Source organism: Pongo abelii, chromosome 1 (genome assembly GCF_028885655.2).
Source record: "Pongo abelii isolate AG06213 chromosome 1, NHGRI_mPonAbe1-v2.0_pri, whole genome shotgun sequence".
In the NCBI taxonomy this organism is placed as follows: Eukaryota; Metazoa; Chordata; class Mammalia; order Primates; family Hominidae; genus Pongo; species Pongo abelii.
Window position 1 is genome coordinate 88,656,608 of NC_071985.2, and position 27,921 is coordinate 88,684,528.

A 27,921-nucleotide genomic window follows, 5' to 3' on the forward strand; every position below is an offset into this window, starting at 1 on the left:
TTTCTCACAGGGCTCAGCATCCAGCTGTGTTTCAAAGGAATAATATATCCAATTTCAAAACATCTAGGGGAAGGTCTGGTAATAAGTGGAGTTACGGCCTATTTGTAAGGTGGCATGCTGAGGCTGTAGACTCAGGCAGGACAGGGTTCTTCATTCCAGCCTTCCTGTCCCCACTTAATAGCTTTGTGTCTTTGAATAAATTGTTTAACCCCTTAGAACCTCATAATGCTCATCTTCAAAAAGAAGATAGTATTCCATAATCCTACTGTGAAGATTAAGTTAGATTGTGTATGTCAAGTACCTGGTACATAGTTAACACCCAACTAACAATTAATAGTAATTGCTAATGTTTGTTGATAGTATATTATACGCCTGACATTCTTCTTTGCCTCTTACATATATTAATTAATTGAACCCTCACAACAATCTGGAGGTTGGTACTGTTATCATCATCATCCCCACTGCAGGGAAGGGGAAACTGAAGCTTGGAGAGTTTAATTTGCACAGTATATAAAGTGGCAGGGCTGAAAATCTGTAGAGTCTTGTTCCAACATCCTCATTATGCCATGGGCAGAAACCAGATGGGATCATACTATTTCTCTGACATAGATAAAGTCAATAGTAACTTTAATCATACCACCAGACCTACTTCCTCTGACATATACCATCCTCCAGAGTCCAGGACTCAGAGTCTTTTCTCCAAAAGAAGAATGGATAAAGTGACATGATTAGAAACAGCTAATAAGCATGTAAACTATTTGTTAGTGTTATTAAAACACCTAGACTGACAAACTAAACCAGGTTCCTATGACAAAAATACAGAATTTGCATCATAGGATCACACATGGAAACCTTGCCAGTACTTAAGTTTCTCTTCATTCTCTGCTTTTCCAATTCCACATCTCTCCCTCTCTATTCCTGCATTATAAGTCTCAATCCTCTCCTCTTTATCAGCCCTAACTCTTCAGTACTGTTCCAATGTGTTGGCCTCAAACTCTTTTCCAAATCCTGCCTTCCCCTATAGGAATCATGCACACAGTCTCAGGAATATTCTTCACATTCCTCCTTCAGCACCCAACCCAACATTTTCTGCTTCTGAAAGCCTTTGTGTACTTTTGTACTTTGATTGGTTGGAATGAAAAGCAACAAGGAGTTTTTTAAAAGTTTATTTAGGTCTATAACTATATTTTACATAACAAAATTCATACATGCAAGTAACAAAATACACAAAATATAGGTGAAAGCAATGTTAAAGTGCCACACAAGTGTTAATAAATTAATGACTTTTTATTTGAAGCAGAAGAGGATGAACCGCCCTCCCCCCAAAAAGTCAAAAGACTTCAGTTATCCTGGGAAGAAAGTTCTAGCTTTGGAGGGAAGACCCCCCAGCCCTTCATCTCTGAAGGGCAGGATCATAGAAGACAGTCTAGAAGGCCCATAGCATAGCCCTGACAGTCACAGCTGACTTATCACGAAGGGCCATTCAATCAACCTCCTCAATGATGGGGCCGGTGCTGGGGTCCCCCTGGCGGGCTTGAGCGCCACAACTGCTGCTCCCAGGGACACCAGGCCCCCCATAGAGCCTGGAGAAGATGGGGCAACAGATTTGCTCCAGCTCCCTCTTCTGATGCTCATACTCCTCCTTCTCTGCCAGCTGGTTGTGCTCCAGCCAGGCAAGGACTTCCTGACACTTGTCTTGCACTTTGCGCCTGTCCTCCTCGGGAATCTTGTCCCTAAGGCTTTCCTCTTGCAAAGAACCTTTCACATGGAAGACATGGGCCTCCAGTGAGTTTTTGGCAGCCACTCTGTCCCTCTGGGCCTCATCCTCAGCCTTGTACTGCTCGGCTTCACGAACCATCCTCTCCACCTCCTCCTTGCTCAGCCGGCCCTTGTCATTGGTGATGGTGATCTTGTTAGCCTTACCTGTGCTCCTGTCAGTGGCTGTCACGCTCAGGATGCCATTAGCATCAATGTCAAAGGTCACCTCTATCTGGGGGACTCCACGTGGGGCAGGAGGGATGCCACTGAGTTCAAAACTCCCCAGCAGGTTGTTGTCCTTGGTCATGGCCCTCTCACCCTCATACACCTGGATGAAGACCCCAGGCTGGTTGTCCGAGTAGGTGGTGAAAGTCTGGGTCTGCTTGGTGGGGATAGTGGCGTTCCTCTGGATCAGCGTGGTCATCACCCCACCTGCTGTCTCCAGCCCCAGAGACAGGGGAGCCACATCCAGCAGCAGGAGATCCTGCACTTTCTCACACTTGTCCCCCATCAACACGGCCGCCTGCACAGCAGCCCCATAGGCCACAGCCTCATCAGGGTTGATGCTCTTGTTCAGCTCCTTGCCGTTGAAGAAGTCCTGCAGCAACTTCTGCACCTTGGGGATGCGAGTGGAACCCCCCACCAGGACGACGTCATGAATCTGGGCCTTGTCCAGCTTGGCATCCCGCAGGGCCTTCTCCACCGGCTCCAGGGTGCTACGGAAGAGGTCTGAGCACAGTTCCTCAAAGCGGGCACGAGTGATGGACGTGTAGAAGTCCACGCCCTCGAACAGGGAGTCTATCTCCAGGGTGGCCTGGGTGCTGGAGGACAGGGTGCGCTTGGCGCGCTCACAGGCTGTGCGCAGCCTGCGCAGGGCGCGCTTGTTCCCGCTCAGGTCCTTCCCATGCTTCCGCCGGAATTCTTCCATGAAGTGGTTCACCAGCCGGTTGTCGAAGTCCTCTCCTCCCAGGTGGCTATCTCCAGCAGTGGCTTTCACCTCAAAGACACCGGCGTCAATGGAGAGAACCGACACATCGAAGGTGCCCCCACCTAGGTCAAAAATGAGCACGTTGCGCTCTCCCGCGCCCCGCCGGTCCAGCCCATAGGCGATGGCTGCTGCCGTGGGCTCATTGATGATCCGCAGCACGTTGAGCCCCGCGATGGCCCCCGCGTCCTTGGTGGCCTGGCGCTGCGAGTCATTGAAATAGGCGGGCACGGTGATCACTGCGTGCTTCACGGGCTGGCCCAGGTACGCCTCGGCCGTCTCCTTCATCTTGCTCAGCACCATGGACGAGATCTCCTCGGGGTAGAACGTCTTGTCCTCCCCGCGGTAGGACACGCGCACCTTGGGCTTGCCGCCCTCGCTCACCACCTGGAAGGGCCAGTGCTTCATGTCCGACTGCACCGTGGTGTCCGCGAACTTGCGCCCGATCAGCCGCTTGGCATCGAACACGGTGTTGTGGGGGTTCAGGGCCGCCTGGCTCTTGGCCGAGTCCCCGACCAGCCGCTCGGTGTCGGTGAAGGCCACGTAGCTGGGCGTGGTGCGGTTGCCCTGGTCGTTGGCCAGGATCTCCACGCGGCTCTGCTGAAACACGCCCACGCACGAGTAGGTGGTGCCCAGGTCGATGCCCACCGCGAGCTCCCGTGGGGCCTGCATGGCTGAAGCTTCTTGTGGGATGCTGAAGGCCACGGAGGCTGCTGCCGCTCCGCCGTCGAGGGGCGCTCAGCAGTGAGGCTCTCCCTGCGGTTTCTCTCCAGCCAGTCCGGCTCGGATCTGCTCAGCTCCGCTTCCACGGGCTTTTTATCCTTTTGCGCCTCCCCCGACCCCCGCCGCCGAGAACCTTCCCGCACCTTCCCGCCCAGTCGAGAGCCTCCCGCCCGCCCGGCCGGGCTGACTCAGCCGGGCGGCGCGGCGCGCGCTGACCCCGGGAGAAGGTTCGGGCGGATCGGGCCATGAGCCGCGAGGCTGGGCTGCTACGCCAGGCCAGCCCGCCTCTGACTCAGGGCTGCTGAAAGAAACGCGGGGAAGGTTCTAGCTCCGCCCGGCTGGCTCTGAGGACGCGCGGTTGTGGTAGAGGCCGCAAAAGCAGCAACTTTAGAGGCAAGGTCTCCCCGGGGCTGTGGGAGGTCGGATCCCTGAGGCGCACACGGGCCTGCGGGCTGCCTTGGAGGCCGCTGCGAGCCCAGCGGCTCAGGAAGGCCGAAGATATGTTACCATGCGAATACAGATATATAAGATATATATACATACAGCCTAAAACAGTTTTATCTGGAACAAAATATTTTCCAAACCGCGATTTAAGACGGTTCCTGATTCGTTAGTGAATGGCCAGATAGTGAGCTTTAAGAGATGACACTGCAGCTGTTTAGCCGGTAGCAGCATTGGTGGTTCAGTGGTAGAATTCTCGCCTGCCACGCGGGAGGCCCGGGTTCGATTCCCGGCCAATGCACGATTAGTTTCTTACGATCCGTTTCAGTTCTTTTTCTCATCTAGGATTAATGACTCTTGAATAAATTAACTAGGTGACCGGAGACTTTAGGTTCCTCCAGTTTTGTTCTCTCTCCTTTACCAGTCACTTTCCACAAAGGAGATGTGACATTGCGCTGTGGCCCTGGGACTCGGGAGAGACCTCGCCACTCAGCCCAAGAGAGAACGCAACATCTGGGAAAGGAGGACTCAGTGTACGGTCGGGATGTCCCTCATGTTCTCACCAGTGTTTGTATCCCCGAGGAGCCTCGTCTCCAGAGGCCGGGTGGAGAGGCACAGTGTGCGTTTTTCTCTATGGCCTAAGTGGGTTCCGAGCCGGAGACCAGGACTCAGGTGGAGAGTAAACTACTGCAGGCTCCAGTCCAACCTACCTCCTAAAGGCTGGAGGACGAGATGGGTTCACTGGGCAGTAAAGTCACACTGGTTTCTATCAGGCTGTGACTTTGTGAATTGAGGCCATCTCCCACTTTCTTCAATCCAGAACATTCCATTCAGATCTTCTGGCGTTCGGATTTCCACTGAAAGCCAAAACAAGGAGACATTTCTGAGACTTCTGAAGGTTGACAAAATCCTCACGCAATTTTCCGTGACCTCCCCGTCGGGGAATCGACCCCCTCTCTCACGCATGACAGGCAGAGATACTCACCACTACAGTAACAAGGATGGCAACGGCAATAGCTGACAGCTGGAGAGTATGTGGTATAGTCTGGTGTTATAATTTAGCAGTGTGTTAGAGAAACTTAAAAGTTGGCTTCTATTTAACGTTACTTGCCTGATTCAAAGGAAACTTCCATTTGTAAAAGGAGAAACTAAAAACCCTTACTCCATAGGTGGCTATTTTCTCCTTTGACAGGTTAGAACCCACTAGGAAGTTCAAGGGACTTTTTAAGAGGGAGGCAGGAGTCCAGAAGTAGAGGTCAGTACTGTTCCTGGGCTGAGTTTCTTGGTTAATCCTCTCTCCGAGAGCACCAGTGACAGCTGGTAGAGTTTGCTGCTTGAGAGATCAGCTGTACTGGTAAGGTGATCAGCTCAGGAAAAAAGGGAATGTTTAAAGAAATGTGCAATATATGACTTACACAGTGGAAAATCAAACTGTCCTTGAAAAGAAGTAACCTATTTCGTAACTCCAAAAGGGAAAGAAGCTGTCAGCTTTAAATTCACTCACTCTCAGGATCTAAGCTGGTCATACCTGGATGCCAGAGTCAAGACATTTGCCGACGGCCTGCAAGAGACGGGTCTTCACCTCAGCAGGGAAAAGTTGGCCCAGCCTGGGGTTCTGTGCCCCAGCGTGTTAAGGGACTGTCTTGTGTGGGCTCCTCCAACCTTCTCTTCCAGCCCCCAGCCACCTCAAAACCCCACTTACCCACTCATCTCCAAGAGTTACAGGCATAGCCCTAATGCAGCCTATGAATGTTACCACAGCATCACACAGGCATGCTTCCAATGTCACTCACTTCTTTTTAATTGATCTCTTCAGAGTGGTTCAAACATAGCATAGGGGAGCTTATGCATGCAGTACAGTTTTGGTTTTGTTTGTTTTTTGTAAAAGAGCCACTGCAGGGTTGTTGGGGTTTTTTTTGTTTGTTTCATTTTATTTTATTTTATTCTGGTTCCTGCTCTGTCCCTCAAGCTGGAGTACAGTGGTGCAATCACAGCTCACTGCAGCCTTGAACTCGTGGCCTCAATCAATCCCACCTCTACCTTCCACAGTTTTGGGATTACAGGCGTGAGCCACTGCAGCTGGCCTAGTATAAATTTTATAAATACACTTAAATATATCCACTTATGTTTAGTAGCTTAGTTTGAGTAGCTTTAAAAATAGAACCAACCTTAAAGTAATGACTTAAATAGACATTGTAAAGTGGTGTGAAGCTCACGACTCAATATTGAGTACAAAAAAAGAGCAAGTTGTATGTGTTAGCCCATTCTCACACTGGTAATAAAGACATACCTGAGACGGGGCAATTTACAAAAGAAAGAGGTTTAATGGTCTTACAGTTCCACGTGGCTGGGGAGGCCTCACAATCATGGCAAAAGGTGAAAGTCATGTCTCACATGGTGGCAAACAAGAGAACAGAGAACTTGTGCAGGGAAACTCCCCTTTTTAAAACCATCAGATCTCATGAGACTTATTCACTATCACAAGAACAGCATGGGAAACACCTGCCCCATGATTCAGTTACCTTCCACTGGGTCCCTCCCATGTGTTGTGGGAATTCAAGATGATATTTGGGTGGGGACACAGCCAAACCATTTCACTATAGAATAAAATTTATAGTATAATCCAAACTATATATATATAAAGGTCAGTGACATCCACTACCTGTTTGTCCTTGAACAAGTCATTTCACCTGTCTGGGCCACAGCTTCCTCCATTTTAAAATGAAGAGATTGGACTACATTGTTTCTAAGGACTTTCCAGTTTAAAGTCTCTGATTTCAAACGTCAAAGAATTTACTCATTCCGCACATATTTATTAAGTGCTTTACCATGCACCAGACACTGACCTGGGCTCTGAGTATGTGGTAGTGAACAAAACAGACAAAGGCTTCTCCTGGAGCTCACATTCTAATGAGAGGAGTGGGGAAGTCAGACACAAAACAAACAGTAAACGTATATTAATAGTACATCAGTAGTAATAAGCACAATGGAGAAAAATGAAGAAGGAAAGGGACATTAAGAGTATGGGAGGACAGATGGGTTATACTGAATGATCAAGGAGACCTCACTGATAAGGTGACATGTGAGTAAAGACCTAAAGGACATAATGAGGCATAATGTGGGCCTATGAGAAAGAACATTCCAGAAACAGGAAATAACATAGGCTCTGGGCAGAAGTATAATTGGCACATTCAAGGAAAAGCAAGAGTGACCAACAGCAAGCAAGGAAAAGCAGTAGGAGATGAGGTCAGAGAGAGTGAAGAGCAAGATCCTGTAGCATCTTGTAGAATATTGCAAAGGCTCTAGCCTTTACTCCAAGCACAAGGGGAAGATAGTATATGATTTGGGGAAAAGAAGTGACAAATATGACACACATTTTTAAAAGATCACAATAGCTGTTGTGGTGAGAATAGACTATAGGATGGCAAGGGTGAGTGCAGGGAGGCCAGTCAGGAGGCTATTGCATAATCCAAGTGAGAAATAATGGTGGCTTGGACCAGGGTGGCAGGAGTCGAATACTGAGAAGCAGTCAGATTGCTGGGTGCATTTTAATGTAAAAGCAGGATTTAACAAGGTTTTACATATTTGAGGAGCCTCTGTCTAGGGTGATATGGTTTGGCTGTGTCTCCACCCAAAATCTCATCTTGAGTTGTCATCCTCATAATCCCCATCTGTCAAAAGTGGGACCAGGTGGAGGTAACTGGGTCATGGGGACGGTTTCCCCATGCTGTTCTCATACTAGTGAGTGAGTCTCACGAGAGCTTAGGGTTTTATAAGTGTCTGGCACCTTCCCTGCTTGCACTCACTCTGTCCTGCCACCATGTACAGAAGGTGCCTGCTTCTCCTTTGCCTTCTGCTGTGATTGTAAGTTTCCTGAGGCCTCCCCAGCGATGAGGAACTGTGAGTCAATTAACCTTCTTTTCTTTATAAATAACCCAGTCTCAGGTATTTCTTCATAGCAGCGTGAGAACAGACTAATACATAGAGACAGACTAATACATAGAGTCTGGAAGGGTGGGTGGAAGCTCCATAGCCTCCTTAAAAATCGATGTAAACTATCCAACAGAGAAAGCTGCTACTTTTCAAATGCAAGAATTTTGCACAGTGATGCTGTGTCCCGGGAAAATGGAAGACTCTTAAGGGCACTCACCAAACCATCAAGGAGACTGTCGGTCATGTTCTAATCTGCCTGGAATGACTTCTCTGAGAAGGTCACATCCTTCTGGTAACTGCACTGGGAAAATAGCAGTGCAGGAAGTCAGCAGTCTCCACTGATGACTCACCTGAAGTTTGCCTTTCTGAGAACTTGTGTTCCAAAACAAAGTGAGTGTTTTATTTGCCATAGAAGGAAAGGGAATAAGACATGGAAACAAGAATACAAGTTCATCAGAAGAAGAGTATTCAGTTTTAAGAAGAGGGGCACTCACCCTACACTCCAAATCTCCATCTCTCCTCTCCCTCACATCTTATCCATTACTACCTTCTCAAGACTTTCATCACCGAAAAGAAACAGACCCCAGATAGTTCGGTCTACACCCCAATCAATAAAGCCCTGAAAAGGTAAACAGAATGTTTTGGTTATAATGTTTTATTACAAAGGTAATATATGATCATTATAGAAAAATAAAGAAAGAAAATAGGTCATCAATAATTGCATCACCTTGAAACAATCACTTTTAATTTGTTGTTAGAGGTTAGTCTATTTTAACATTTCTGAAGTCATATAGACTTACATGATTGTTCTCATGTAACCTGTAACATAAGCATTTCTCATGTTGCTACATCTGTTAATAACAGTGGTTTGATTAATTGTATTGGCTGTGTGGTTGTGGAACAGAAGATTCTTGATGTCAAGAAGGGCTGAGGCATAGAAGGTGCAGTCAGTCATTTGGGACCATATTGTCTGTGGCTTTCAGGACAGGGAGCTTCGGGACTCAGGTAGATGACTCTGGAAGAGTCCTTCTCTTTTGGAACTGCAGCATCCCTTTGTCTTCCCCAAGGGGAATTTAGTCCAGGAAATACCAGATCCTCACCTCTCTAATTCTCTTCTCAAATCCCAAGGCAAAACAATGGAGACTTAATGTGGTTCTGGTAATTGGGCTCTTTGTTCTTCTGGAGCTTCCGACTGCATAAGCGGTGAATAGGTGATTTTGTTCTCAGCATGGAGAAGGCAGAAACCAGCAGTAGGGATCCACAGAGAGGGCATAGGAAAGAAGATGTCAAAGAGGCCGGGCATGGGGGCTGATGCTGGTCATCCCAGCACTTTGGGAGGCCAAGGCAGGCAGATCACTTGAGGCCAGAAGTTCGAGATCAGCCTGGCCAACATTGCGAAACCCCGTCTCTACCAAAAAATAAATAAAAAATACAAAAATTAGCTGGGCATGATGGCACATGCCTGTAATCCCAGCTACTGGGAGGCTGAGGCATGAGAATCGCTTAAACCTGAGAGGCGGGTTTGCAGTGAGCCAAGATAGCACCACTGCCCTCCAGCCTGGGTAACAGATTGAGACTCTGTCTCAAAAAAAAAAAAAAAAAAAAAAGGTTAAAGGAAAAATCTGAGGCACAATTCATGAAGTTTAGTGTTCCAGTGGCAAAATGTCATAGGCAAGTATTTATTGGGAAAATGTGGAAGCAAAATAAAGACAATTGATTGGTTTTCAATTACATAATTGTTTTTTGGGGGTAGGTATCTTGTTAGAAAGTCCCTAGTCACATAATTATATGTTAGTAGGCTGCCTATGATTGGCTGGGGTTGTCTTATTTCTAACATAAGAATTTACCAGAAACGATCCAAGTTAAGTTTTGCTTGTGCTTGTATGTAGTATGACCCCAGTGAAGTTTTGCTTGTGTTTGTAGTTTAAGCAAAGTTAAAGCTATTTCTAAGAGCCAGGTGGTTTTGTTTGCTCAGGAATTTTTCCAGTCTCCATTTAAATTTTCCTTTAACAATTCCCCTCTTTTTGTCATCCACTCAGCAAGCTGAGAGTGTGACCACATGGCATAACATTACTCTTTAATTATTACTGTTGACATGGTCATTGGGAGGAAGAGTCAGGTAGATGTTTTTATCATCGTCAGTAGGTGCCCTGGGGTTGAGAGTCATGTAGCCGCCATCAGCTGTTTCATAGTCATTGTTGGTTTCTTCAAGTTGTCTCTTTCTGATGGCAATCATTTGACGTCCAGGTGGCTGCAGGAAAGCATTTAAAACCCATAGGATAATTCAATACACTGGGTAGGTAAATACAATAACTATAAGGAGAATAATAGCCAAGAATTGAAAAATTCCTGTGAGCAAAGATTCTCGGGAGCCAAGACTTAACCAATCAAATAAATTAATGAATACAAATAAATATTATCTGATGAAAAACTCATATTTGTTCTTTAAAGTCTTTTAAATTTTAGGAGGCTATTGTTTTGCACTAAGCTCCTGCACTAGGCCCAAACAGAACAGACTAAAAATCAAAATGGAATCACCCATGATAAAGTTTCAAGTCACCAAACAGAAACTACATTCTTATCTGGCCTTTGGAAAAATCAGGAGAGAGAGATAATAACCTAATAACCTAAAAATCTAATTTCCGAAACAGCCAGTTTCAATTGGCATCCTTACAAAAGAGTAACCCGATGTTAACCAACCAGTTATTTATTATTCTGTTTCCCTATTCCTGTCTTTTGCAACTTTAACCAGCTTTAAAATAGCCAATCCACTTTAAATTCTTTGTTTCTGCTTTCTTCAGACCTTTTTCTGTCTATGAAGCCAATCTCCTCTGCTGTAACTCATTGGAAACCTTATTCTAATTTAAGGAGGCAAGTATTGCCCAGTTCTAGAATCACCATAAAGCCAACTGAGATCTTTAAGCATTTCTTTTGACATCAGTAGGAACACAAGCTCCTCCTTGTTAAGCTGTTAAGATATCAAGAACTTCTATTTTGGGGTGCGATTGAGGCTAACTTGCTCATTTTAGATTGTATTGCTTGAAAGGAATTCAGAGTTTCTTCTATTAAAAAAACAAAGTTAATATTTGGAGCAAATTATAATCTTAGTTTTTGAGTTTAGAGGGCAGCTAAGTGAAACAATTTCTAGATGTGAGTTTGAGGCAAGTTTAAATGGCAGACTGAAGATAGCAGTTGCAATGTGATGTGCTTTACTGGTTTGCAATTTGAATGTCTCTGGTTATTTCATTAAATATTCTGGTAAACTCTCTGAGTGACCCAGATAGCAGCAGGCATTAAGATTGGCATTAAGGCACATGTGCTCTGTTGTAGTGATTTTTCTGAAGCTTAAAGTCACCAGTTTCAGTTTGCAGAGCTTTGGAAAAGGGCAGTTTTAGTTTTTAGTGGAACTAAAAAAAAAATTCAGAAGTCGATCTGGTTTATAGGGAGATAATAAAACTTCAAAGAAAATGAACAGGCCTAGAATTTGACAATGGATGCACAGTAGTTTTCTACTAAAATATAATCTTTTTTATTCTGGAGAAAAATATTTTTATTTTCCATTTTTACCAAAAATCAAAGTTAACTTTTTTGCAAAAATAAATCTAGTTTCATTAAATTTGACCTGATTATTTATATAGGTATAATAAAAACAGTAATTTAAAAATATATTTTAGCCAGAGCTTTGGTGATATCCAAGAGACTTTACTGACTTTGTATCAGTCAACTTTAGTTTTTAAAACTATCTAGTAATTGAGAAATCTCAGATTAGACCTTTAAAAGCCTCTCTAGGCTAAGAAGCCAAGCCAAGGACTTGCCCAATTATGTCCTGTTACAAGGAGAATAGATTCTTATTGAACCTATGCAAATACCCAGATTGAAAATAAAAATACTTAATAAGAGTTTCCAAATTCTGAAATAATCAGGTAGAGAGAAAAAGATAAGTGGAACACTTTTTTATTTTTGTTTTAGTTGTTTGTCTTATCTGGAAATGGTGTAGATATTTAATGAATACCTGTCATTTCATTTAACATAGTTAAAGTGGCAAACATAATATTAAACAAAACCAACTACCTGTCATCTCAAGGTATTTTTTTGACAAATTGTATAGGAGACAACATGAGCTTATTTGGGTAAAACTAGGTAGAATATTCACTTTCATTAATACCAATATTCTTACTATTAAAGATTACTCAGGTCATATGAACTTGAAAAGCATTTTGGCAAAGTTCTTTTCTTCTGAGAAAATATGTAATTTATATAAGTGCTTATTTTTCTCTAGGCTAATTGAGCTCCTTTAATGCTGTTTCTAATAAATACCATCTGGAGGTAGAATAATATTATGTACAAATAGCATACACATGTGTAGATATATGTAAACATACAGAAAGATGCAAACAGAAATTCATGGCTTTTGTTCTGAAATTTTAGCCATGTGCCAGGTATAATAATATAAAACTAATTAGTTGGATCCAGCCTCTGGTTAAAGTTAGCTGTTCAGATGGCTGACACCTTTTATTGATATTTGTGGAGAGGACTATTAAGATTTTTCATTTGCCAGTTTTGTTTCTAAAAAATTCCTCCTTTTTTCTTTCTGATGAGTCATTTCACTGAAGCTTGTGTTTTAAAAACATTTACACAACTCAAAGGCCCAGAGAAAGGGTACGAAGCTTCTCCAAGAAGGAGTTTTGGGGCATTTTCACCTATTATTAGGAGTCAATCTTATTGAGACTGTGGATTAAATTTTAAATGAGTGACTACGGAGACATCTAGTTTATCTGGCCTATTTCCAATTAGTTTTTATTATTTTTAGCCTTAGTGGTTGCTTTTATAATAGTTCATGTGTGCAATAACAAGAGTTAAATTTAGTTGTTGTAGATACTCCTGGCTCATTTGAGGATCTAATTTTTTAAGGAGGTTAGCATTGAGTAGGTTCAGATGGAAAAAGCAAGCAATCAAAGAAGTTAATAGGTTTAGAATACTTTCTTATTAGCACATTGTAAAGATTTACTTAGACTATTTTTTTAAATCATTCTTTTAGAAACCTTTACATACCAATCAAAATTATTTATCATTGTTTCTGAGACATTTGGGATCTCATTTTTTCCCAATGCATCCCTTAAATGAACAATTTTTTCTAGATTTAAACATCCTCACTGTGACCATTGCAACTTTAAGTCATCTCTGGTAAGGCTCAATAGGTAAGGCACACCTATTTCTCTAGAAAGTCACAGGTTCTGGGCCCATATTATCTGAACATAAAAATCACTGTGTTTCAGATGGAGGAGTCCCAGACTCTGTACATTCTGACAAAATCATAATATCTTGCCCTTCTGAAATTTACCTACCTGAGGACTCCAACTGGACTCCCAGTTCAGTTTCTGTTGAACACCTAGTTCAATCTGTCAAATACCCAGTTTGACCTCTGGATCCCAATCCAGAAATCAGACCTTGTCTGGAAACTAGTACACTATACTGGACCTAGTATAGTTCCTGTTGGAAACAGATGAACTTGTCAAATACCCAGATTAACCGCTGAATCAAATGAGAAATAAAATTACTCAAATAACTCAGAGAGCTCAGGACACAAGTTGCAAGCCTGATATCTGAGAGGGACTTACCTAGTGACTCACAAATGCAGGAAGAAACCAGTGAATACAATGGGCTCAATGGGTACCTGTGCCTGGTTACCCATTGCTCTTAGGGATCTTTGGGGGAGATTCTACTTTATATCCTACTTCTGACACCAAATTGTTAAAGAAAAATCTAAGGCACAATACAATTTTAAAGAGTTCATTTGAGTAAGAAGCAATTCATGAATTGGGCGACATCAAACCAAAAGAGGTCTAATGTTTTAATGACAGAAAGTCAGAGACAAGTATTAATTGGGAAAATGTAGAAGTAAAATAAATTTTATAGGTTTGCAGTTATATAATTGTCTTTTGGGTGAGGTACCTTATTGAAGTGTTCTTAGTCACATAATTATGTTAGTTGGCTGCTTACGATTGGCTAGGGTTAAATCTTATTTCTGTCTAACATAAACATTTACCAGAAATGATCCAAGTTAAGTATTACCTATTTTTAGTTACAATCTAACTTGAGTTTCACTTATGTTTGCAGTTTAAGCAATGATATGGCTATTTCTAAGGCCTGGGTGGCTTTGTTTGCTCAGGAGTTTTCAGGCCCAGTCTCCATTTTAATTTTGCATTAACAAAGGCAAAAAGAGAGGAAACAGGAGAGAAGGGACAAGGCAGGAGGAAAAGGAGATGGCTGGGATTACTTACCTCAAATTGGGCAGCCTTCACAGGATCAGTGGAATTGGCTGTGGGGAAAAAGAAAAAGATTAGCCAGGGCACTGCCGTTGAAAAGGGCCTGCCCATGCTGATGCTGAGGCTGCAAAACCATAACCAGACTCAAGGCAAGGACTGCTGACCCCTTGACACAGTCCTGTAAGGCCAAGGGCTAAGTAAATATGGCCTCATGTACCCACCCTTGGGGTCACCCAGCCACAGCCTTCCCCACGGGCCACACTGGTGGAGGGAAGCAGTCACTTGGGCCACACTCTTTTCAGGGAATTGCTGAGCTTTCCTAGAAGCAAACCAGACAGCTTGGGGATCTAAGACACTGGGGAAGAGGTGGAGCGGGGTGTTCAGCATCAGAGTGAAGTAAAGTCCAGATTTTTGCTGACCACATCAGGAAGAGAAGGCTGAGGGCCATTTCCACATTGTCCAAATGTAGTGCATCTTTGTTGGAACTTTGAAGAATATAGTACTCCATGGCATTAAAAAGGAAGACAGAAAGAGAAAGTAACCTGAGAGAGAAAAAGAGAGGCAGGGAGGGAGAAAGGGAGTGAGGGAGGGGGGAAGGAAGGAAGGGAGGAAGGGAGAGAGCGAGGGAGGGAGGGAGGGAGTGAGGAAAGGAGGAAAGGAAGGACTTTCTCTGGTTAGTGTCCAAAACACACCTAATTGCCTCATGTTTTTGTCATAAACTGACTTTGCCAGTATGAAAAGCAGCCCCAGTATTTGCAAAGTGGCATTTCTCAGGAAGTTGGGAGACATCTGAGACAATGCATCTAGTCTCTTCTCTCACCCCCTGAACACAGAGAGCCTTTATTGCCATGCTGTAAATTCTGCAGCAAACCACATTCTGAATTCCCATTCTAATACATTCCCCAACAATTCCAGCAACCCAGCTCTGCCTTTTGGGAAAGGATTTTTAAAAAACCATTTATGCAGCCCCAATGCCTGGCTGCAAAAATGCCTTGTGAAATGTGCTTATGCCAGTGTAGACAGAACCACACAACAAGACGGATAATCCAGTTGCTTGGACTTTGTTTTTTCCAGATCTGCTTTGGCCCTGGCGTGAACACAGGCCCCTATCACCACTGGGCCTGGCCAGCGGACGTGCACCCTTGCTGCAAGCACAGCTGAACAAGTGATATTTTGCTCAAGCTCTTAAATCTGTTGGCTCTGCTCTGAATCATACTCCAGCCATCTGAGGTGGGGTCTTTGACAGCCTCTTTTTCCTGCCTGTTTCTACTGTCATGGAAGCCCCCAGAGAAAGCACTGGTTTCCTTTGTGCTCTGACTTTAACTACACTCTGGAAGTTGCCTGGCATCCTCCTGGAAGTTCGTTTACACACTCCCACCTGAATGTCAGACCTAGAAGGCCTGAGAGGTCACCCCGGCCACCCACTCATTTCCTCAGTGAGGAGACTGAACCCCATCAGGGAGACTGACTTGCTTAAGGCTCCACTGTGTGATGGGGGCAGAACCAGGCCAAAATTCAGTCAACCTTGAGTGCATGGGCATCGGAACCGAGCTTTGCCCACAGAGTAGAGCCCACTAGTGCCCCTAGTACCCCAGAATTTTCTCAAGCCCAAACCTCCTCTTAGTGTTCCACAGACAGCTGAGCCTGGCCACTCCACCCCATCCTTCCACAGAGGCAGATTCCTCAGCAAATAGAGGGGTTTCCAGACCTCCTCCTCCTTTCCCCTTAGACTCCTGCCTCCTGTAAACGATTGGCCTCAGTCTTACAGCCCCTAGCCCTATCCTTTGTCTGCTCTGCCAAAGCTCCACAGAAAGACAAAAGTATCTCTGATTTCCTGCTCTGGAAATATCACCAGATTCCTGGTCCTAGAAATTTGAACACAGCCTTCTCCTCTGTACCTGGGACTGGTGTTTCTCTTCTCATCTCCAGTGAGGTCCTCTTTAGGCCCAGAAATTAGACTCACAGCTGACCAAGCGATTTGAGCCCCGGCCATCCCCCCATCGCTGCTCCCTCCCTGGCTCCCAGCTGAACACGCACAAGCCCCTTCTCGCTGGCTCCGGTCCAGCCGGCAGCCCTGGTGAGCCATCACTGAATCCCTGAGACAACCCTGTACTCACCTGGTTTCTCAGGGAGGGTCTCTCCCATTTCCCTGCACTCAGGGTTTCCTGGGAGAGCTGGGAGGGGCACACAGGAGGTTAGTAGGATTAGGTGGTGGGGCCTGAGAACTCAGGACCAAGGACCAGGGCCAGGATTGGATGGGACCAGCTCAGGCCTTCCCTCTGGCAGACGTTTCCTGTCCTCCCACCCCCAGTTCCCCTGCTCAGGGGCTGCTCCCGCCTGGAAAAGGGCTAGTCCAGAGGCAGAATTCAGCTCACCCATGGGGATGCCCAGAAGTGTCAGAAAGGCCACTCCATGGCATCTGTCTGAGGCTTGCTCTGCCTTTTAAAAACACCCCTGTGTCTCAGTCTCTCTCTCTCTCTGTTTCTCTGTATTTACTTATCATCAGTAACTGAGGTCCTGGCTATGAACCAATTGCAAAGTGCTTTGTGAGGTGTTAGTGGGATTATTTCTCTTTCTCAGAGGCTTGCAGTACCCTCTCTACTCCCCCCTCATATAAGCCTCACCCAGCCTCAGTCCCTGCCTTGGCCCAGTGCCTGGAGAGTCCTCCTTCCCTAGCTAAGCGCTGCCCTCACATACCACCTCCTCCAGAATGGCAACAGCCCTGTTTGTGTGCTGTAACTGCCTACCAGGCACTGGTGTAAGAGCGTCAGCCTCTTTCATCCCCATGGCAACCCTGTGAGGTGAGTCCTATTAGTGCTCTTGTTGAGGATGAACTAATAAATGAACTAATAAATAAAAGGTGGGCCTAGATCGGAATGCGTATCTAGCCCTAAGAGCGGGATTCTGGCAATGTCTGGGATTAGGGCCTGGGCCAAATGGAAACTGATAACAAAAGGGACCGGGAGGAGCTACAAACCTGAAATCCTCTTTTTCCTGCAGTAGATCAAGGCCACTACAGCAGCAACAATGGCCGCTACAGCAATCCCAGTGACCACAGCCACAATGATCCCCATTGGTGAAGAGCTGGGCGCTAGGGAAGACAGACATTAGGGCAGGATAGGGGTTACTATTTTAATGACAACGTTTGTATTCTCCCTGTCCCACCTCCCACCTCCAATGCTATGTCCCAGTGCTTGTCACCTGAAGCTCTTCTGTGTCTGAGTCACTCACCAATGCAAGACTCACTACATCCCCAGCCTCACCGGCACAGGGTTTCTGTGGCTGGACTGGTGCCTCCTCCCTACTCAGGTTTCTCCACCAAATGAATGAAAGCACACTGGTGAGCATGCAGGAGCAGAGGGAAGGGCTCCCCTTAGCCCTTGGGGGCAGTACGGAGGGTGGGCCCAAAGCCTCGAATAGCTGGAGGCATCATTACTCTATGGAGCACAGCCTTGAACAGTCCATGACGTGCCACGCTTTCTGGAGTGAATGGCTATAACATGAGCCATGAGAAGAAACGAGGCAAACCTCAGCTCTTAGGAATGCCCAGGAGCTTAGGGAACCTCTGCATCAGTGAGGGAGCTCTGCTTCGCTGCCATCTTTAGTCTGGGGCCTGCATTTCAAAGTGAAACAACAGCCTGACTACCTATTACCTGGGAGGTGAGGGCTCCAAGCTCTGGCCCCTACTTGTTGGTCAATACTTAGCCAGGCCTCCACACCACTCCTCTTTGCTCCAGTGCCCAATTTTGCTGCCTCCATGTAGGCCCATGTGACCTTAACCCTTGTCTATCCCCTCTTCTCCCCTCCCTACATCTTGGCAGACTCCCCATACCTTGGACAGTGATGGTCACAGGCTTAGATGAGAACAGCGTGTGGCCTATGTTTCCTGTGCAGTGGTAATCACCACCGTGACTGTGGTTTGCTTGTGGGATGGAGAAGTTGGGATCCGAATAGGAAAATTTCTTGGATTTTCCATTCTGGAAGAATGTGACCTTGGCCAGAGGCTTGTCCTTCCAGCTGTGGCACCTCAGCACGATGGTTTCTCCCTCTTGGAACTCCAGGTGAGGGGTCTGGAGCACCAGCCACTCTGAAAGACACAAATATGATAAGAAAAAGTTGTAAGGATAGATTCCAAGGGTTTTTCAGTCTCAGAGGTACATTACTCACAGAACTTGAAATGATGTCTGGCAGAGAGAAATGAAGATGCTTCATGACAGATGTGAGCATTCTCTTATAGGCAATATATGGTATTATATCTATGCGACTTCTAAAAAACAGAAGTTTTCAGAAGTTTCAAAGATGCAGAGCAGATATTTAAAATAATTCTGAGGAATTTAAAATACTATGAGTAGAGAAATGAGCGCATTTCAGTAACTGTAGAGGCTACGCGACAGGGCCTGAAGCCGTCAGTTTTTGTGGTCTGGGGGTTACTAATTTAATGGTAAATTTTGTACAAGCTTTGGGAAGTGAGGGTGGGCAGCCATGAACTGTATTAGCAAAGAAGTAGAGTCTTTTTCCCCGTTTTTCCACATGCTGTTGCTGGTTTAAAAAAAAAATAGAGCCTTAATCATCCCTCATCCACCTTGTCTTAGTCTGTTCTGGCTGCTATAACAAAATACTATAAACTGGGTGGTTTATAAACAACAGAATTTTATTTCTCCCTGTTCTGGAGGCTGGAAAGTCCAAGATCAAGATGCTTACAGCTTCTTTGATAAGAGCCTACTTCTTGGTCAGAACTGAGGTTTCTTACTGTGTCCTCACATGGTGGAAGAGGCCTTTGAGCTCCCTTGGCCCTCTTTTATAAGGGCTCTGCCCTCATGACCTAATCACCTAACCAAAGACCTCACCTCCTAATACCATCACCCTGGGGGCTGCTATTTGATTAATTCATATCATATTAATTTTGGGGGCACAGAAACATTCAGACCATACTATACCCTGCATGAAATCTTCCATCCACATAAGAAATAAAAAGGTATGACTTTTGAATTCACACAGGTGAATTCAGTATTCATTTGTGACTCTGAATAAAAGGGGCATTCAAGAAAAATTTTAAACTTAAAATCACTTTTTCCTTTTTGCCTACAAACATCCTCACTCCCAACAATTCCTTCCCTTCATTGATGGCAGAGTAATCGGATTCCAAAATTCAGCTACCTCGGAGGACAAGTCTGTTAACAAAGTTTCAATAAACTTAATCAAGATGAAAATCAAATTGCTATATCATAGGAATAAATATAATTTATTCTATCTTATTTAAATAAAAATTCATTTAAAAAACACTTTTCTTTTTCTTTTGAGATGGAGTTTCGCTCTTATTGCCCAGGCTGGAGTGGAATGGTGCGATCTCGGCTCACTGCAAACTCCGCCTCCCAAGTTCAAGCAATCCTCCTCCCTCAGCCTCCTGAGTAGCTGGATTACAGGCATGAGCCATCACGCCCGGCTAATTTTGTATTTTTAGTAGAGATGGGGTTTTTCCATGTTGGCCAGGCTGGTCTCGAACTCCCGACCTCAAGTGATCCATCCATCTTGGCCTCCTAAAGTGCTGGGATTACAGGCGTGAGCCACTGTGCCTGGCCAAAAAAAAAGTATTCTGTATATGAAAGGCCAGGTACCATTATTGAGATGGCATAAAACAGAAACTAAAGTCAGGATTGGGATTTTGGCTGTGCCATTAACTGCTGAGCTCGTGGGTCTAATCAGTTGCATTTCTTTGTACAATGGATGGGTGGGACTAGGTAGTTTCTCTCTAGCAACCCTTCAGATCTCAATTTTTTTTTTTTTTTTTTTTTTTTTTTGAGACGGAGTTTCACTCTTATTGCCCAAGCTGGAGTGCAGTGGTGTGATCTTGGCTCACCGCAACCTCCACCTCCCAGGTTCAAGTGATTCTCCTGCCTCAGTCTCCGGAGTAGCTGGGATTACAGGCATGCACCACCATGCCCAGCTAATTTTGTATTTTTAGTAGAAACAGGGTTTCTCCATGTTGGTCAGGCTGGTCTCGAACTCCCAACCTCAGGTGATCCTCCTGCCTCAGCTTCCCAAAGTGCTGGGATTACAGGCATGAGCCACCACACCCAGCCCTCAATTTTTATTATCTATATTTTTACATTTTCATAAGAAGAGTCAGAATTACTATCAGCTGTCTCTGGGAAGCCAATACAGAGAGGAGCTATGATGTCATTAGGCAGCTTTTGAGGTCAACTCAATATTTATTTATTCCCCTTCAGTAGAGCACCATCAACAGAAAGCGACTCCACCGCCAGGATCTCTCTGGTACAGCAGCAGCCTTAAAGGACCACAAAAACAAATCACCCTCTCAGTGTCGAACAGGAGAATCTAAAACACTGAATGTTTACCTGTGACCATCTCCAGGGTTTATGCACCAAGAGTGGAGCTCAAGTAAACAACAATAGAAATGTGCTTATATTTTCAGACATTGGAAGCAGGTAGAAACAGTATCTAAGCCAGGCGTGGTGGCTCACGCCTATAATCCCAATACTTTGAGAGGCTGAGGAGGGAAGATCACTTGACGCCAGGAGCTGAAGACCAGCCTGGGCAACATACTGAGATCCTGTCTCTATAAAAAGAAATAAAAATAAGTCACTTGGCATGGTGGTGTGCACCTGGAGTCCCAGCTACTTGGGGAAAAAAAAAAAGAAATACTATCTAGAAGCATTTTCTCTACAGACTCTATTAAACTGAACACTGTCAGATGTTTACATAAACCTAAATCAGATCATGTGACTCCTTTAACTAAAGCCATCTCAACTCACTCAGGAATAAAAGTCAAAATAGTTGCAACAGCCTATCAGCCTCTGCCTGATCTACCCTTCACCCTCCCCTCACCTCTGACCTCATCTTCCAGACTGAATTCTGCACTCCCACCTCCTCACACCCGTCTGGCAGCCTCCTGCCTTAGAGCCTTTAGAGGTCTATTTCCTCCAACCTCTCTGCTTTACCACATTGCCACAGGAGGACGGTAGTTTTTTAAAGTAGGGATTTCCTTCTGCTTCTCTCACACTCAGCTGTTTGTGGCCTCGTAACCCCCTTGCTCAATCAAGACTGAGGCAAAAACAACCTAACACATGCTGAGAAAATTATTAGAAATTCCCCCTTCCCCCACCACGCATGCTAAGCAAAGGGGGTGGGTGAAATGGGGAGTGAATGAGCAACTCACAACAGTGCTTCCCAGTAAGCAGTCCACCCCCACTCTTTCCTGCAAACCTCTGCCTGTAAACAGATTTCATCCGTCCTGGCCCTCCCAGGTCCACCCCAGGGCCTTCCTCCACTGACCGGAAAGCACAGTAAGATGCACAGGGTCGCTGAGGCTGGTCTGGCCAGTCTGGCACCTGTACTCCCCACTGTCATTGTTGTTGGCCTTGAACCTGTAGCTGGGCTGCGTGTGGGTGAGGATGAGATTCCCATTGTGGAACCACTGAGTGGAGTCGCTCTCAGGGCTGTGAGCCCCCCGGCATGTCAGAGTCACAGAGTCGTCCTGGAGCACGTTGATCCACGGGGGCTCGAGTTTCAGCACAGCCTTTGGGGGAGCTGCTGAGGGGCAGAGAGTGGAAAGGGGTGTGGAATAAATAACCCTGAAGGGACTGTGGATGCCAAAGGAGCTCCCAAGGGAGGTCAGGCACCAAAAAGTCCTATTGTAGATGTAGTTCAAGATCTGTACTTGCAGCAGCCTCATTCCCTTGGGTCTTCAGTGGATCTAAGAAGCAAATCCCAGACCCCACTAAAATGGGGGTACTGCCCATGCTGAACCCAAGCTTGATTTTCAGTGGAATAGACATATCCCCCCCAGCAAACATCATATTATGAGGATACAACACTGTCAATACAAGGAAGCAAAGGCATACTCACCAGCTTGACTGTCTGCAGAAGCTGTAAAAGAGAAGAGAGTGGATCAACGTCGAGCAGGAGAAGACGGCTTCAAATTTAGCTGTGTATGTGAAAGGGGCAGGGGAGGTGAGCTTGGGCTCTTCCTTCTCCAGGACCCATCTCAAGATCCTGTTTCCAGTTGATCTTTTATAAGAGTATTCACTTCATATGTCCCCTTTATCTTATTTCCTGTTCCTCCTCATGACTACAAAGTACACATGAATGTTTGGTGCAGAATGGACTTTCCAGGGCCTACGAAACTACCTCTGAGTTCTGACCTTAGGAACCATTAGAACACTTAAGAATTCAGGGTCCTCTCTCCTCTTTCAATCTATCCCCTGCTTCCAGGGCCCAGGCCTACTCCTTACCACACTGGTGGCTGGAGTCCAGGCAGTAGGAATGTCTGAAATTGCCCTATTTCATAATGGCCCTCACTCACCCAGCAGCAGCAAAACTGTCAATGATTGAAGCAGCCACAGGTTTCTGGGACATACATTCTGAGACATTTGGGTCTCCATAGTCATCCCAGCACTGTGCCAACGTCCAGTGGGGTTTAAGAGACAAGCTTACAAAAGAGGAAGGAAATGGTTTCATCTTCTTGTGCAGCTGTCATTAGTCCTCAATTCTGTTTCTGCTAACCAATCAGGAACAATTCCTGATTGGGAGTTGGGTCTGCTTTACAGATAAGTCTATTACACACCAGCTTGTGTCCTTGTGAAAACCCTGCGGAGGGGTTACTGTTGTGCTGGTCGGTATACCCCTCCTTAGAGTATTCTTTTTCTGTTTAAGATAATTCCTGGGCGGCCAGGCGCGGTGGCTCACGCCTGTAATCTTAGCACTTTGGGAGCCCAAGGCGGGTGGATCACGAGGTCAGGAGATCGAGACCATCCTGGCTAACACGGTGAAACCCCCGTCTCTACTAATAATACAAAAAAAATTTAGCCGGGCGCGGTGGCAGGTAGTCCCAGCTACTCAGGAGGCTGAGGCAGGAGAATGGCGTGAACCCGGGAGGCGGAGCTTGTAGTGAGCCCAGATATCGCCACTGTACTCAATCCTGGGCGAAAGAGCGAGACTCCGTCTCAAAAAAAAAAAAAAAAAAAAAAAAGATAATTCCTGGTCAAAATCTTATCCAAAGGCATTAGAGCAGTTTGCTTCCAACAGAAGCCAAAAATGACCAGCAATGCAGACTGACGGGGAAGAGGGGAGAAGAGCCTGGGAATAAGATAATGTCCAGCTATTTTTTATATCTATAGGACAGAAACTTAAAGTAGAAAATTACCTTGTTTTTCACAATATTTTCTCCTACTGAAATTTTCTTTTCTTGAAACGGGAACCTTTTCTCCCACTGAAATTGCAAGTAGTTTTCCCTCTATGTTTTCCATTACAGAAATTGTAAGGAACTGCCCATGCGGAGCAGTTGATTTGCACACATATTTATATCTTTCAAAAATGGAACACCAATAATGGGGTTATAAATTGGCAAACATTTTTGAAGGGGATTTAGGCACTATCTATTAAAAATTTGAAATTTGTAAGCCTTATCACCTAAAAATTCCATTTCAAAAAATACGTCCAATAGAAACACTTAGGTGTGAAAAAAATATCAGCAAGAATATTCATTGCAGTATTATAGCGTATAAGAAAAAAAGTCAAGATTAGAAGATAATAGAGACAGTTCAAGACCATCCTGGGCAACAGAGTGAAATCTCATCTCTATAAAATTAATTAAAAAGTAAATAAAATGGGGGATTTTATTAAATAAATAAAATTTATTTTTATAAATTTAATAAAATAAAATAGTAACTGCCTTATAGAGTTGTTTTGAAGGTTAAATAATGTCAGGTAAATTAATTGTATAAAGTACTTAAAATAATAACAAAAATATCAGAAAATGTTAAATAATTTAATTACTATCTTTATGCTACTCTTTTATGGATGGGCCTGTGAGAAGATAGTGACACCCCTGTATTTAGTGGGTGGTATTTTACCTGAAAAGGGTGCTCATTCCCAGTGCCTAAGGAAGTATGTTTCCCAAAGCAGGTGGAGAGCCACTGTTGGTGCAGTGGGAATCTTGCTCGCCAGAATGGTTGCTAGTTATCACGCCCATAGTCTGGACCTCCTGAGAGTCAAGGCATACAGGATGCAGTCCAGGGTGGGAAGTATAGGAACGTATGCTCCATGGAGTGGCAAGTTGGCAGTAAGCTAGTAAAGACCCCCAGGGAGGTGCCAGCAGAGCTAGAGACATATTCTGTGGAGAGTATCTTACAGAGAATGTGACAGGGTATATGGGTCTGAGAGGGGGCTGGTTATGGTAGATTCAGACATTGTGATCATGGCTAGGACTAGAGAGATTCCTAGGGCAATACCCATACACTGAAAATTAAATGCACACTTCATTTCTATAGAGGCAAAAGAATGTTATCCTCACATATGCAGGTGGCAAAGGAAGGAGCAACAAAAAACATATAGATGTTCTCAGGCCATCTATACTCTGCTTACCCATGAGATATACTATACCCCACCCCAGTCCAACTGTAAAATTTCAGGACAATGATTTTGTATCTAAGGTAGCCTTTAAAAAACACAAATATGTTTAAACTTTTCCTAAAAATTTTTTTTTTTTTTTGAGAATGAGGTCTCACTATATTGCCCAAGCAGGTCTTGAACCCCTGGACTCAAGCTATCCTGTCACCTCTGCCTCCTTAAGAGCTGGGATTACAGGCATGAGTCACTGAGCCCAGCACTTTTCCTAAAACTTTTCTCAGACTTTATAGCAATATATTCTACCCAATCACCAAGACCACATCCTGAGTGACTCCTAGGAACTAACTCTGTGGAAGGGACTTAAACCTTCTGGGTAGCCAGATAAAGCTATTCTCAGCAAGGAGAAATTTCCTAGAAACCAGCCACAAATATTTGTCAATTCTTCACACTTTTCATAATACTTTGTATTCCTCATTCCTAAGTAACTATTGTACCCTCTGTAATGGATTTTATTTTTTATAATTTTTTAAATTTATTTTTCATTGTCATTTAGTAAAATCTCTTGAGAGTCCCAAGTCTTGGGAAATCAAGGGAAGGGATTTTTGTCCACTCTTTGGCCAGAACATTGAAAGAGAATTGGTGTATCCCTCAGAGACCTATTATAGCAGGGTCAGCAGTTATTAAATAAGAAGATTCTAGAGGGAAATTGTGATGAGGGTCTGAATCAAAGCCTCTAGGTCAACCACCCACTCCCACTGCACAGCAAATCATGAGGTGCAGTGTTCTGTTTGAGTGTGGAAGTAGGCATCTCCTTTCACCTACCCAATGCCGTAGCACTCACATTCCCAGGACATCTACCTCTGGTTTATGTTCTCAAAAGACAGTTCACCTCTTCTTTGACAAAAGAAGAGGTTTTTTCTTTTTCATTGTTTCATTAACAAAATCTCTTTGAGATGACTGGGATGTCGGCACCCACACAGAATCAATAATGTCAAGCCAGCTCAAGAAGGGCTGCTCCTGCTTTTTTGTTTGTAGGAGTTCCTTCCTCAGTGGGGTTCTAGTTTGACCCCAAGGGAGAGGGAGTCTACAATTAGGATTTTGTTAAGTTACTTTTCAGATTGAATCCAGCTGAGGGAGAAAGACTGGCACATTGGAGGGATTTACCATTGAAACAGAGCTAAAGAGATACTGTGGAATAACGAAAAGTAAACACAACCTGTAATCAGCTTAAGTGGAAATAAATGGCAAACTGTGGAAATGTGATACTTCATACACACTCCCTCCTCTGCTCCCAGGGGGTGGCTGTAGGTATTAAAAGAGAAAAGGCAAGTAAAAGCTGCAAACTCTCTGCTCATAAGTAAGAAATAAATGATAATTTTGGGTCACCCCAAAGACAATGTTATTAGAGGATATTGTGTTTGAGGCCTTGAGAAGTGAGGAGAAATCTAAAATTAGAAATAATACTGTTTTAGTTTATCAGAAGATCAGAAAAGCCATTTCTTAATACTAAAGAAGATAGAAAACTATTCATTACTACACAACAAAGAATTCAAGAGAACCGGCCAGGTGCGGTGGCTCAAGCCTGTAATCCCAGCACTTTGGGAGGCCGAGGCGGGCGTATCACGAGGTCAGGAGATCGAGACCATCCTGGCTAACACGGTGAAACCCTGTCTCTACTAAAAATACAAAAAAATTAGCTGGGCGTGGTGGCGGGCGCCTATAGTCCCAGCTACTCGGGAGGCTGAGGCAGGAGAATGGCATGAACCCGGGAGGCGGAGCTTGCAGTGAGCCGAGATCGTGTCACTGCACTCCAGCCTGGGCGACAGAGCGAGACTCCATCTCAAAAAAAAAAAAAAAAAAGAATTCAAGAGAACCAGGATTTCAGACACAAGAGCAATTTGATATTAAGAAGTTCTGGCAAATTAAACATGCTAGGACTTCTGAGCAGTCAGTAGCATTCAATAAGGTATGTTTCTTTCAAAACTTCAGCTCCAGCCTTTGCCTTCCCCCTTACTCCACTTTTGCCTCTATATATTAATATTTTACCTCTCCCACATGAGCATCTGAACCTGGACATGACCCCTGGTTTTTGGCTTGTTACTACTCCCAATGTGCTGAGAGTGCGCTATAGTCTTACCACACTGCAAGTAGAGACCAAACAGAAATTGGAATTCAGACTACAAGAATAGAAGAAAAAGGCATTTTTGAGGAAGAAATATAAAAGGGAACCTACTAAAAATTTAAATGACATATCAAAAGCCAACAGATGGATACTTTTCCCCTTCTAGGGAAAATTAGGGAAGGGTATATTTTTCTAGAGAAAAATGTGTGTGTGTGTATATGTGTATATGTGTGCGTGTGTGTATGTGTATGTATCTGTATGGGTTTGTGTGTGTATGTATCTCTGTGTGTGTGTGTAAATGTGACCTAGCAGAGTACCATGAGTCATCCCATTTTCTAGGAGTGCCCAAGGTTTTATTTTTGTTTTTTTTATGTTTTTGATATTGAGAAAGGCAGGCAATAGAATTTACAAAGAACCTAAGAAGATTAGTTGTTTTTGCAGGCTTTATAGACAGGCTTTGTAAAGGAGCAGTTCTTGAGAGAAGAAATATGTACTTGGATTTAATATTTAAATGTATGATAGGCAGGGGAAGAGGAGTTCACTCCAAGAAGATTCAGGGCCCTTGTGTACACACATCTCCTGGTGACTTGTTCTGTTATTTCAGGTTAATGGTCAGAACTGTAGCAGTTCCTTTGTAGGAGGAAATTCTACCAGGCTTGGATTTTTAGCAATCCTGCTGTAAGATTTCCTAACCACCTACCTCAACACGTTTTCCAGAACTTATAGAAATTCTATTCAGCATCCAGATCTCAGGAGCAGCATTCCTGTGGTGTTGAAGAGGATTTCAAACTTAGTGCAAAAGACCTACAAGAGTTTAAGGATTATGATAACCTGTAAACAAGATCAGGAATAGAAACAGTATGGCCCACAAAAACAAAGATACAAAGTCTTCCCCTCTCTCTGGAAGAAGTTCATATATAGGAAACGCTCCCTGAGGCAGGAGAGTTAAAATGTGTCTGAGCACAACTGCCATTGGAAAAGAATATCTTCTTTCATTATTATATTGGGCAATGTTATTTTTCCTGTGATTAGATATGCCTCTGACCCATTAGAATGACAAAGTGCAAACAGAGCCTCGGAGGGATGTCCTCAGGTATAACTGTGAGAATTGCCTGGGAAACAGCCTCAGAGCACCCAGACAACAGATTTTCATTCATTCAGCAAGTATCTATTGGGTGCTTACCAGGTACTAGACTGTTCTAGACGCCTCAGATACATTTGTAAATAAAACAGACAAAAATCCCTGCACTCAGAGAGCTTCCATTCTATTGGAGAGAGACATCAAGTAAATAATAAACATTAAATAAGTATATAATATTATATGA

At 44.3% G+C, this 27,921-nt stretch overlaps 2 protein-coding genes and 1 non-coding gene across 6 annotated transcripts; 1 reads left to right on the forward strand and 2 right to left on the reverse strand.

The window, feature by feature from the left end:
- Window positions 1-1,150: 1,150 nt before the first annotated feature.
- On the reverse strand, window positions 1,151-3,755 carry HSPA6 (heat shock protein family A (Hsp70) member 6). The gene has a single exon (XM_002809884.6). It carries the CDS (start codon window positions 3,413-3,415, stop codon window positions 1,484-1,486), a length of 1,932 nt encoding a protein of 643 aa, XP_002809930.2. The 5' UTR covers window positions 3,416-3,755; the 3' UTR covers window positions 1,151-1,483.
- Window positions 3,756-4,137: 382 nt separating this feature from the next.
- On the forward strand, window positions 4,138-4,208 carry TRNAG-GCC (transfer RNA glycine (anticodon GCC)). The gene has a single exon. It is a non-coding gene; the product is annotated as a tRNA-Gly (tRNA).
- Window positions 4,209-8,479: 4,271 nt separating this feature from the next.
- Window positions 8,480-22,570, reverse strand: FCGR2A (Fc gamma receptor IIa). Of its 4 annotated transcripts, none has more exons than XM_054526574.1 (8): window positions 22,430-22,570; window positions 21,973-21,993; window positions 21,400-21,654; window positions 17,939-18,193; window positions 17,084-17,197; window positions 16,224-16,280; window positions 14,122-14,159; window positions 8,480-10,091 (listed from the first exon to the last, which is right to left on the reverse strand). In XM_054526574.1, the coding sequence occupies exons 1-8, from the start codon at window positions 22,512-22,514 to the stop codon at window positions 9,918-9,920; spliced, it is 999 nt and encodes a 332-aa protein (XP_054382549.1). In that variant the 5' UTR covers window positions 22,515-22,570; the 3' UTR covers window positions 8,480-9,917. The 4 variants fall into 4 exon arrangements, with proteins under 4 accessions (XP_054382549.1, XP_054382548.1, XP_009239954.1 ...); XM_054526573.1 differs by having other exon boundaries at window positions 21,400-21,657; XM_009241679.3 differs by lacking the exon at window positions 16,224-16,280.
- Between the last annotated feature and the right edge of the window lie 5,351 nt (window positions 22,571-27,921).

What these genes read in the sequence shown, in the direction of transcription:
- FCGR2A (XM_054526573.1), bottom strand. Translation starts at nt 22,514, where the DNA reads ATGACTATGGAGACCCAAATGTCTCAGAATGTATGTCCCAGAAACCTG. An exon ending in GACAGTTTTGCTGCTGCTGG is followed by an intron (nt 21,994 to 22,429) that starts GTGAGTGAGGGC and finishes TCTCTTTTACAG; the next exon opens with CTTCTGCAGACAGTCAAGCT. An exon ending in TTCTGCAGACAGTCAAGCTG is followed by an intron (nt 21,658 to 21,972) that starts GTGAGTATGCCT and finishes TCTGCCCCTCAG; the next exon opens with CAGCTCCCCCAAAGGCTGTG.
- HSPA6 (XM_002809884.6), bottom strand. Translation starts at nt 3,415, where the DNA reads ATGCAGGCCCCACGGGAGCTCGCGGTGGGCATCGACCTGGGCACCACC.